At 40.0% G+C, this 12,114-nt stretch overlaps 1 protein-coding gene across 1 annotated transcript in view; it reads left to right on the top strand.

The window, feature by feature from the left end:
• Positions 1–12,114, top strand: part of F13A1 (coagulation factor XIII A chain) — a 160,971-nt gene that overhangs the window by 68,313 nt on the left and 80,544 nt on the right. The window contains exons 5-6 of the mRNA XM_004432146.3: positions 3,492–3,610; positions 6,047–6,154. Coding sequence (XP_004432203.1) covers positions 3,492–3,610; positions 6,047–6,154 — 227 coding nt within the window. The remainder of the gene's footprint in view (positions 1–3,491; positions 3,611–6,046; positions 6,155–12,114) is intronic.

Genomic DNA, 12,114 nt, shown 5'->3' with positions numbered 1-12,114 from the left:
CTGATGCATTACTTTGGATCAAAGACCATGAATATTTTCAAGGCTAATGATACAGTTGCCAAGTTGCTTTTTAAAATATTGTAGCAATTACAATCCCATCAGTAGATTGGCAATTCATCACATATTAGCTGGTAATGAGTATTATAAATTTAAGTACATAAATAAATGAATATATATAATATATATTATATATACATATATTTTCCCTCTTTTACACCTTTGCAGTTCTTGCACTACTTAGTAAAAATTGCTTTTATATATTTATTTTCTGTTCACATTTCCTCTTCTGTGAACTAGCTTTCCTTTGGCTGACATTCTTGTATATGCTTTATGATTTTCTTATCAATTTATTGGAATTCTTTACATATAAAAAAATTACTAACATTTTCCACTGTTGCATATATTTTTCTAGTTTGTTGTATACTTTAAAATGTATTATATCTTAAATTCAAGCTTTATATTTATATCAAGTATAATATATTGATCGTTTCCTTTTTGATTTTTTTCTGTTATTTTTGTTTAGGTAAAACTTTCTCATCTAGTGACCAAATATTCACTTTTATTTTATTCTAGATCTCCTATGCTTTCTGTTTTTAAATTCAGATTTTAAATTAATTTTCAGTTTATTTTGGCATACAGAAAATTTACTTTTCCCAAACAGCCAATATTCTCAGCTAAATTTAATGAACACTCCCCTTAATTTACGATATTTCTTTTATTGCATATTAATTTCATAGATATATGCATATAGTAACGTCTATTTCTAAGCTATCTATTTTGACCCATTAATCTATTTTTACACCAATTGTTTAAATTATAGTAGCTTTATAATACAATCTAATATCTTATAGGACAAGTCCATAAACATCTCATACTATTTAAAAAAAACATGTAAAAACTTTTCTAGGGGCCAACCCCGTGGCGTAGCGGTTAAGTTCGCATACTCGGCTGCAGCGGCCCGGGGTTCGCAGGTTCAGATCCCAGGCGTGGACAAATGCACCGCTTGTCAAGCCATGCTGTGGCAGCCTCCCATATAAAGTAGAGGAAGATGGGCACGGATGTTAGCCCAGGGCTAATGTTCCTCAGCAAAACGAGGAGGATTGGCAACAGATGTTAGCTCAGGGCTGATCTTCCTCAGAAAAAAAGAAAGAAAGAAAGAAAAACATTTCTAAATGACACTTGTAGACTTCTGTGGCCTGAAGAGATTTCTATCTCAACAACAGGCACTTAAAACCCACTTGGCTAAGATGTTTATTATTACAATAGTCACAACAGTTAAACCACTGTTATAAAAGAATAAAAACGAAAGCAGCCTTTCACTCCCAGGATGTTTTCAGGAGATTCTGGTGGAGGGCTGTCTGCATGTAAATGATCAGTGTCCTTTCATACTTACTCTCACATTATTTTCTTTTAAAATAAAAGTATTCTTTCATGCTTTTACTCAGAAATATGGACCTCAGACTCAGTTGTCACTTCTTTATGTGTTATCTCTGGTTTGTCCCACTTGGAAATGCAGCTGTCATTTCAGTTGAGAGGGCATAGGCCTGTGTAGAGACTGCTGGTAAAACCATGGCATTTTGCCTCCGGAACCCAGCAAGGGCAGCAGTTTCAAGGCTCAAACTTGCAAGGGCTGAGGGAAGACTGCATGCGGGACACTTGTTATGTAGCTCTGGATTCTTCAGTAAGATAAAATGGCTTTGGGATGAATAGCTATTGATACACACAATAACATGGATGAATCTCAAAATAATTGCCTGAGTGAAAGAAGCTAGACCTCCCAAAAAGTACATACTGTATGATTCTTTTCATATAAAATTCTAGAAAATGCAAACAAATTTATAGTGACAGAAAACAGATTAATGGTTCCTGGCAGGGGTGGGAGGTCGGAGAGAGGATCGGGAAAGAGGAATTACAAAGGGGCACAGGGAAACTTTTTGGGGTGATGGATACGTTATTTTCATTGTGAAATTGTACACTTTAAATGTGTGCAGTTTATCGGACATTAGCATGTATGTAAATATATGTGTGTGGGTCGGTGCATATGTGTTTACAGTGTCATGAAACCAGGCAAATGGTAGACAAGAGCCAGAGAACAGAAAGAGAAAGAAGGTATTGGAGAGCCAACAAGACCAAGGGATCTCCAAAGGACTCAATCAAAGCTCTAATACAGCCCAGTCTGGGGATCTAAGCTGGTTGAACTGAGCAGTACTTGGCACACCTTAACGTGTACATAAATCCTCTGGGATCTTGTTAACAGATTCCGAGTTAGTAGGTCTGAGATGGAGCCTGAGATTCTGCATTTCTCACAGCCTCCCAAGTGGTGCTAATGCTGCTGCTCTTTCAACCGCTCTTTGAGCAGCAAGGGGCTAGAGCATTTGTTCTCAACTTTGGTTGCATATTAGAATTGCTGGAGACCTTAAAATAAAGAAATAAAATTAATTAATTAAAAAAAAAACCCTGATGCCTGGATCTCACCTCCACCCCAGAGATTCTGATTCAATCGATCTGGAGTTCAGCCCAGGAATCAGGAATTTTTAAACCTACCCAGATGATTCTAATGTGCAGCCAAGGTTGACAACTACTACTCCAGGGAGAGTGATGAAAGCCTTATCAGGGAATGAGGAGGAAAGAACCCCAAAAAGGTGATAGGGATGGCAGGTATGACCTGGGCCAGAGACAGGTGATGAACCATGTCCCCAATCAGAACCAAAATTGACTCTGTTCCAAACATGCAAATTTACCTGAGTGTAATTTATACCTGAATGGTCCTCCCTGTGTTAAAGATGCTTTTGCGGCTTTCACACCAGGCCTGGGAATAAGCACCAGATTGATTACTAAGTAGACAGATGGGGAGTGTGGCCTTCCTGAGATTATAGCCACAGGGAAGTAAAGTCCTTGCAATGGCTGAGGCTGAGCTGGGACGTTGGTTGGGCACACACTCACCAACACATCCACAAGGATTGTCCATTGAAAGGAGCCAACCCCAGCCCCCCTCCTCCTGTCTGTGATGGTCCACAAACCTGGCATGACAGACGATGCCGTGGTCTTCTAATATGCCCCAGACTTGTTCTAAAAATCATTTTAAATTTGGCTAGTTTTCTGTTAAAGTTAATAGGTTGGAAATTATTTTTTGATCTGTGTTACAGATTTGTATCTGCATCATAGAATTCTGATTCTGAAACTACCAGTGCACCAGAATCCTGAAATGTGTAATGAGACATGTCAATTTAATTGTGCTGTTTGGAACTTAAAGAACCAGAGTTTGTCAGCATTTTGCTGACAAATGTCATCATTTACAGACTGATCTTGGCTACTGATTAGTTTCACCATTGCAAAAATTACATATTGGGAAATGAGCTATCTTTAGTGAAACAAAGGACTTTTTTTCTTACATTTATTTGATTAAATTGCAGTTTAGACCAAAACAAACTTGCAAGTGTGTGAAAATAGTCTGGTTTGGTAATGGTGATTATGCTTAAATTCTGATGCAGAGGATGCTGTGTACCTGGATAATGCTAAAGAAAGAGAAGAGTATGTCCTCAATGACATCGGGGTTATTTTTTATGGAGACTTCAGTGACATCAAGAGTAGAAGCTGGAGCTATGGTCAGGTGAGCCATTTAAAATCTGTCATTGTCAAGGACATTCTTACTTAATATCTTTGTCACATGTATCACTGCAGGTTGCCATACGTCGATATTAGACAAGCACAATTTCCTGCTTTTCAGGATCTGAGACTCCAAGACAGAGATCCTAGGAGTAGAGACTTAGAAAGGCAACTGCACAATTTATCGGCTGAGATCACATATCTCAGGTTCTTACAACATTACAGAGATCAGAGATTCTGTGGATAACGTGGCATTCTATGAGAAATGCTTGGGCATCTTAGCACAGTGAAATCGCGTTAGCTCAGACATCGCTCTTCAACCCGGAATGGACTGAAGTTTTCTTTTTTATAAGGAAATGTGTTTTGTTAATGACGCAAAGGATACTGCAAGGTATGCACCCAAGTCAAAGAAATAACTCTTTTGTGTGTCTTAGCATAAGATACTGATAATTAAAGAAGAATATTATCATTTTGTCAAAGGAGGGTCCACTGGGCTTTTACCTTGAGACATTCTATCAGCTGCAACCTCAAGTTGCTCTCTGGATACAAAGTAGCAAATGGTATTTCATTTAAGATATTCAATAATTCTAACTATTCAGTCTATTTTAACCAATGAAGCAAATGAATGATATTTTACCCTATTTTTATAAATGAATGTCCTGTGATTCAGAAATGACTTTTCATTAGCAACAGGAGAGGAGGTGAATGTGTCATTTCTCAGAGTTTTGGCTGAGATGATTGAGATTGTGCACCATTGTTCTGCGTATCCAGTGGGGCGACTTCACGGAACCTGGCCTCACCAGGTCCCATAAATCTTTCTTGTCTTCTGATGCCTTGTTTTGACTTCCATACGGGCTGTCTCGGCATCCCTCCCCTCTGCTCCAGCCTGACACCTGGGACCTGTGTCATCACTAGCACTTACGTTGTCCACCTGGCTTTGTGACCCGCTCCTTCACCCGGACTCCTAAGAATCACATGCCCAGTGCTCAGCTTGCTCACCTGCATTTCTGACGTCCTGCCAAGCTAACGATCTATGTGCTCTTCCCCTGTTTCTGGATCCCTGCCTGGCTCCCTGGGTACAAGCCCTTCCCTTCCTGAGTGACATGCCACTTTTGACTATTGCCTATTGTCTGGTGCCCTTGCCTTGGGGCCCTAATTCCTAGCCTGTAGGTGTGATTCTATTTATGTCCCCAGTATAACTAATAAGGAAAAATTCACCCAGGCAGGTAGCAAGAAGGACTGGGAAAGGGTCCCAAGCACGATGAGGGTACTCCTCAGCCAGCATGCCTTCGGTAGACACCCTTGAGCACAGCCACTGTCTGTCTCTACTGCATTCAGAGTCCATTAATTTGGGTCCTTCAGTCCAAATAACCAGCCAAGCCGCTAGTCTGCGGTGATGCAGGGAAACAACTGGTTCTGTGACTGTTTTTACCTCTCCAGTTCACTGCCGTCACGTCCCACAGACACAGCTGAGAGATGCTGCTTAATAAGAACCAACATAATGAGTTCTTTCTACACCTGAAGAACTAGTGCAATTACCCATTGCTGCATCCATCACATCAGGGTACATTCAGAGTTGTTTTAGGGTACATTCAGAGTTGGTATTTTAATTGTATTTAATAAAGAATTACCTGGTAATTAGCCATTAACATTGTGGTTTCGGTCACAAGTACTTGGATAATATGCAAGGTTTCTGTATTTGGGAAAATCTCCTGCACAGTGAGGTCCAGTATAGGTGAAATCTTTCCATTTTGCTATTTTATTACTCTCTTGTCGTTATCCCTTTTTTAGAAAATGCCGGTGTTGCGGGTGGCTAGCAGTTCTTTCTAAAGAAATTGAACTGACTACCAGGCTGGTTTTTGATAATATAGTCTGCTTTCTCCTGCCCTCTCTCTGATCCTGGAGTCCACTTGTCTCAGAAGAGGGAAAACCTTAGACAGACATTCACTACACGAGGTCTCTTACTATTTCTCGTGCAAGCTCTATATGAAGTGACTTCTATAATATACCTGAGAGCTATTTTCGAAACACATAAGGACTCATGTTACTTTTGAGGTCTCAAGACTCTGGCCTGACTTTGGTAAATCGTTCATCCCTTTGCCTTGGGCACTGGAGCCGATATGTTGGAGAGATTCTTTAAATTAACTTGTACAATTTTCTGAAGCACTTCAAGTCAGTTCATGATCCTTGAATACATCTGTTCTCTAGTAGTTCTGTAGTTTATATTTCTAGGTTGCTTTTAAGTTCTTATTCATTTTACTGAAAAATAAAAGAGATGTCTCCTTTCCACTTTAATATTTCATACTAAAGATGGGAGATTACTATATATGCAATACACATTTTCTAAACATTAGGTTGTGGTTTCATTTTATTTTTCAGCAGAGAATATCTTGCTTGCAGAGTGGACGTTAAGTAGTTTCTCATTTTGTTTCCCAAATAGTTTGAGGATGGCATCCTTGACGCTTGCCTGTATGTGATGGACAGAGCAAAAATGGACCTCTCTGGCAGAGGGAATCCCATCAAAGTCAGCCGCGTTGGGTCTGCAATGGTGAGCAATAACTACTGATTACTAAAATCAATTACACATGTCATTTGTCTCAGTATAGATGCCAGTTCATTAAGAGTTGTTGAAATGGTGACTTACACTTAGCAAACTTTTATTTGTAAGATTCTGAAATTCCCTGAATGTGCTATAAAACAAAATTCTTATCTCACTACTGCATGTTTCTTTGCCTTCAAATGGTAATAGATAACATGATACTATAGACACTTATTCTTAAGAATCTCTTACCTAGAGACTGAGAAGTGACCACAACAAAATGTCAGTGACTATAATCGATCCATCAATCAATCCGTCAATCAAATGTCAAGGAGCACACAAAAAATGTGCAAGATACAGCATTTCTCCATTTTCACACCCATAGTGAGAATTAAGAAAGAAGTGACTCTAATCCTAGCTTCTATAAGTACAACGATGCCTCACTATAGGGCTTTATAGTTTAAGAAGTAGGTATTGATTCTTCACAGTAATCACATGAGATAAGTAAGGTGGGCATTATTCATGCCATTTTACAAGTTAGGGAACAGTGTGATGACAGTTTGTCAGTGACAAAGCCTCAGCTAGACTCTGGGTCTGCTGACTCCAGATCTCAACATTTTCTACCTTCTGTGCTGCTCTCTGTTGGAGATCCTGAAACATCTTCGAGAATGCAGAGATCCTGCAATGGAACATTTCCTGAGAGAGGAGATAGAATTCCTATGAGTGGGAAGGCTGGGGGTCAGGTGTGGGAGGTGGATTAAATGCAGTACCCAGGTCCTCTGCAGTCCTATACTGATACACACAGCACATAGACCCAGCTCTTGGTGCATAAAAGTCTATCAAATCTGCTTCATGAGCAGAATGTTCCTGAAGAAACATTAAGCTAGATGTTATTTCACTCAATCAAAGACTGAGCAAAAAAAAATCCTTATCTTAGCAATTTCCGTAAGTTTTCTAAAAAATTATCTCTTTGGAAGAATTTTGTCTTTGAGTTTGGTTTGAGTTAAATAAAATCAATATTGTTCATCTAAAAACATTAGACTTGGAATGATAAGAAATGTAATTTCTGGTTAGCTCTTAAGAAGAAGAGTTATTTTTATTTTACTCATAACTAAGCTACACATAAATTTAAGAAATAGTGGAACTTAAAAACTGAAGGTAAAAACTAACATCTAAAGGCAATTTTGTTTTCTGTTGTTAGTTAATGTTGCATAATGAAAAGACAATGAATTCTAAAGAATTTAGGAATTTCTTTATAATAACTATTTATAACAACATACATTAGACCTGCAGTCGATCAGTATTTTTCCTGTTTCAGAGAAAATATTTCCCTTTTTCTTCTCCTTTGAAGTTACCATGACAGGTTTGTGGTGAAGAAGGAAAGCAACAGCTTGCAGTGGTTGAATATAATTAATTCCTTCTTAAGCATCCTAAGATGGCATGCTCATCAGCCTAAACTTACACATTGTGTGTATTTTTACTAATCTAGAAATCACTGCTTAACACAAGCCAATGCCAGAGGGAAGCAAACATGAGGCGGCTCACCCAATACTTTCTGTAGGGGCATCTGGCCAAGTGGAAGCTGTTAAGTCTTGAATTGAGTGCATAATCCTAATGCAAATTGCCTTGAAATTTTATTAATTATAAAAAGCCTATGAAGTTCTAATTTCGAAAATCTATAATCCAATTATGAAATTTAGAACTAGACAGATCTATTTGGGGAGTGGTTTGGTTGGTTTGGTTTTATTTTTGGAAGGGGAGGCCTCAGGTGTTAGGGGCAGAGGCCCCATCCTAGCCCATTTGGGGCATTATCTGTATTTCTACCACCATCATTGTTTACATACACAAAATACATGTTTGATAGTTTTCAAAACCCTTTCACATCTATCATCTCCTTTAACCCTTAGAAGAGCTCTGTGAATGTTTCCAAAATCTATTCATTTTATAATGATTTTATAAACTAAAATATTGAGCCTCCAGAAATGAATAAAAAAGATGGCAGTTTCAAAAAACGAAAAATCAGCTGTGTTCTGGTCATTCAGGCAGTTCTCCTGTTCACAAATCCTGTAAATCTATCATGAAATTGCTGAGTGAAGGTAAGCAAAGGCTGAAAGAAAAAAACAGAACAAAAAACACTCAAAATTCTCAATTAAGAATTTACCTTAAAATATAAGAAGATATATTTAGGGAGCCCAGAAAGAAAATGTTCGAAAGTTGCGCGAGTCTAGCCAGAACGCTGATTCCAAGGCAGATGCTCCTGTGCGCGTTTTCTCAGGGTCTAACCCAGTCCACTGGAAGAACAGAGGCTGCTGCCTGCTGTCTTAGGAATTCCTCTCAAACATCTCCCCAGCCTGGCCACTGGGCTGGAAATTCCTTTCACAAGATACAAGTAGGAGAACAGAGACACAGCATGATATGCAAGTTCTCTGGGAGGGGTAACGCTTTGACTTCAATTCATGCCCAGATGAAAGTGATGGCAGGCAGAAATTTCCTGAGATCAGTGCTGCCAGGAAGGAGTGGAGAAGAGCAGCCTGGCCGTGGATGGGTACCTGGAGGGGGTAGGACAGGGACAAGAGGCGAGAGCAGATGACTGGGGCCCCAGAGACAAATGTGCTGACTGTGTTCACGGCAAAGTCTAGCACTGACGATTGGCAAGCAATTTGCAGGGAGTGGGTGGATGCATGATGCCAACTGAGCACAGATAATAACTCAGATTGTGCCAACTTTCTAATAATAATAATAATAAAAATCCGGAGTTTAAGTGCACAATTCCCAGATGAAATTCTTTATTGTCCAGTGTCTATGCCCTTGGGTAGTTCTTTGCTGTGGGGGCTGTCCTGTGCACAGGATCTTTAGCAGCATCCCTGGCTTCTATCGGGAGATGCCAGTAGCACCTTTCCCTCACCAGTTGTGACAACCGACAATGTCTTCAGATATTGCCAAATATCCCCTAAGGATCAAAATCACCCCCAGTGAGGACCACAGCACTAAACCCCTCTGTGGCTCAGTTTCTCTGCTTATGCAATGGACGTAACCATCTCTTATTGCCTGCATAGAGGATCCATCTTAACTCATTCAAAAGCTGCTGGTTTTTATCCCTCTACTGAAGAGAAAGTGGAGGCAGCAATTATGGGAAGGACCTTGGCTCATGTCAGGCCAGATCTCTGGTGACCTAGAGGACAGCACAGAGGACAACTTACTATGTGACCCAGGGCAAATCACTCAGCCTCTCCAGGCCTCACTTCATCTTTAAAATGAAATTTTGTCTCTGTACTCAAATCACATTTTTTATTCTAGGTGGCAGTAAAAATGTCCTTTTGTTCTTCAAAATGATTCTCTCCTTTCTTCTATTTTTTTCTTTATAAATTCAGTATCCTATTTACTTCTTATCTTGAGTCACTGTTACTTCACTTTGATGTGAAAATCGGAAAAGTTTATGACAATCTGGACAGCCTTGGGCTATTGGATTTTCCCAGGAGAAAGAAAGTCTAAAAATCCTGTAATCTCATTGTCTGGGGATTGGACCTGTGATATTAGAAACTTACATAAGCTAACTTTTATTTAGGTTCTTCTAAATACTGGGTGGTTCATTTTACCAAAGCTACACTGCGGATTGATTTAATAGAGAACATTTTTTAAAATAGGAAACTAGAAAAAAAGAAGAAACTTCCCCAAACTTATACCTCCTCCTTTAAATTACATTGCTTGATTGCTGTTTTCTTTCCACTTCATATCTAATGTGACAGTCGCCACCAGGAAAAGTGCCAGGAAATATGCCAGGAAAATTTTAGAAGACGCTTTGTGCCATCTGAAAACTTACTTTGCTCTCAGGGCATTAATAAAGCATTACATCGCTGGCCCTAAATTACTGTGAAGAGCCCCAGTCAGACTATCAAAACGGTTGTGCTATGCCATGTTGTGACAAGAACAGCATGGTCCTGGGGAAAGGGGAAGATGGTGACAATAGCCTGGCATTACTGCTGGGTGGTCACCTGTCCAAGCCTGGTTCTGCCCCGTGACTGATTGGATCTGGCAGCAACTATGGGCAGAGGACTTCCCCAGGAAGGCACACGGCTGCTCCAACGGCCACGGTTACCGCGGATACCGCCTGCTCGTTCACTGCGAAATTCCTGACGGTCTCATCTCACTGCAGGGTCGCTTCTTCGGGTTAAGACTTTATCAATAGAAGCTCTGTGTTGAAATGCACACAGAACCAGAACATGAGATCTGGGAGACTCTCCAGGGGTCTTCTAGAAAAAGAAGCAGAGGCTCTTGGAAGTGATGTCGCTCAAGGTCACACAGTAAATAAGTGGCTGAGCTGGAACTAGATATTGTCCTTGCTCTCAGATCATATTACCCTAGAGGGCCACTACCAACACATTATTACCAATAACACAATCACTATGTCAAACCAAGTGGCTGTCTCCTAGAAAACAAGGCCCCAAGGGAATGGGATTCAGAACAGGTGAATTTTTAAATTGGGCAATAAGTGAAAAAAGGTATAAATCAGAGGATTCTAAATAGCCAGAGGCACTGGGTCCCGGGGGAAAGAGTTCCCAAAAGAGGATTAGGTACCAAACGTGGTTTGATGGTGGTATGGGTGGTTGTGGACGTGGTGGCAGTGATGGTGGTGATGATGGTGATGGTGATGGAGGTACTGATGGCAGTAGTGGTGGTGATAGTGGTAGCGATGATGATAATGGTGATGATGGTGGTGGGGGTGGGGGTGGTGATGGTGGTGGTGATGCTGTAATGATGCTGATGGTAGTAAAATACTCAGTATTAATTCATTCATTTAACAAGTATTTATTGAAAATCTACTAGTCTAGGTACTGGGGTACAATTGTAAACAAAACATAGTTTCTGCTGTCACAGAGCTTAAAGTCTAATAGAGAAGGCAGACCAGTAAGTAGAAAATTTCAACACAGTATGGCAAATTCCCTGATGAAGTAAGCGTAGGGTTGTATGGGAAAGCAGATCCCTCAAGCTTTGCCCAGAGTTTTCCCAGGATTAAACACTGGCTTAAAATGTGTTGGACTATTGGATCAAGGGGTAGAAGAAGAATGGCTGACAAGGGCCCATAGCAATGATAAACCATGCTACTATTCATGTAAACCCTTTTTCCATGGTGGAAACTATACCCAAATAGCCAGTCCCCAAAAGCACTGCAGGAAAATGTAGTCAGGGATAATTTACTCCTCTAGGGGCTTATTTGATTCAATTGTAATTAAAAAAAAAAAAAATCAAGGTAACATTATCAGGAAATTTTGGAAGGAGGGAGAGGACAAAAATGTCAATATAGTTACATATTTTTAAATTCCAGTCTTTATACTGTTGCCAGCCTAGACTTTCCTGCTTCCCTTGAGGTGTGCACACATTTATTTTTAACCCTGGTCTTTGCTAATATCGAACCACTGACGCCATCATTAATCCCCATTAATACCCTCTTCTGACTGTGCCTTTTGGGAACTAACTCAAGATTGAACTTTTTTTAACCAGTCGATGTTCGATGTACTCTTTAGTGTTATGAAAAAAATGTTTGAACTTCAGCTAGTAAATCAAACTGACCACAACTGGAGGTAGGCCTGCAGTTTCCTAGGGCCCAACACAAGATGAATGACTGTAGACCTTTGAGACAAAATGGACTTGGGGGCTTCTGATCCCCAAGCATATGTGATCCCTGATAAACTGAAAATCAAGCTATTTTTCACCTTATCCACCTTCCTTCGCCTCTCCTTGTCCCAGTATTTAGAAAGATTTTTTCTCTCCATACGTATAAAAGACAGTAATAACATCACTCCGATATTTTGCCAACCAGCTCCACGGGGGGCTCGCTACAAAGCCACGGTTTTTACTTTCCTCCAGGTGTTTACTCGGGCATCTGTGGGAATCTTCACATTCAGCACATCTCTTCACGCGACAAACTACTACGACTATTCAGATTACATTTAAAAATTCACTTGGGTTAA

This window comes from Ceratotherium simum, chromosome 13, assembly GCF_057802395.1.
Source record: "Ceratotherium simum simum isolate JZ-2026a chromosome 13, ASM5780239v1, whole genome shotgun sequence".
Taxonomy (NCBI): domain Eukaryota; kingdom Metazoa; phylum Chordata; class Mammalia; order Perissodactyla; family Rhinocerotidae; genus Ceratotherium; species Ceratotherium simum.
The sequence above is the reverse complement of the archived record's forward strand: the minus strand, read 5'-3'. Positions and strand labels throughout refer to the sequence as shown.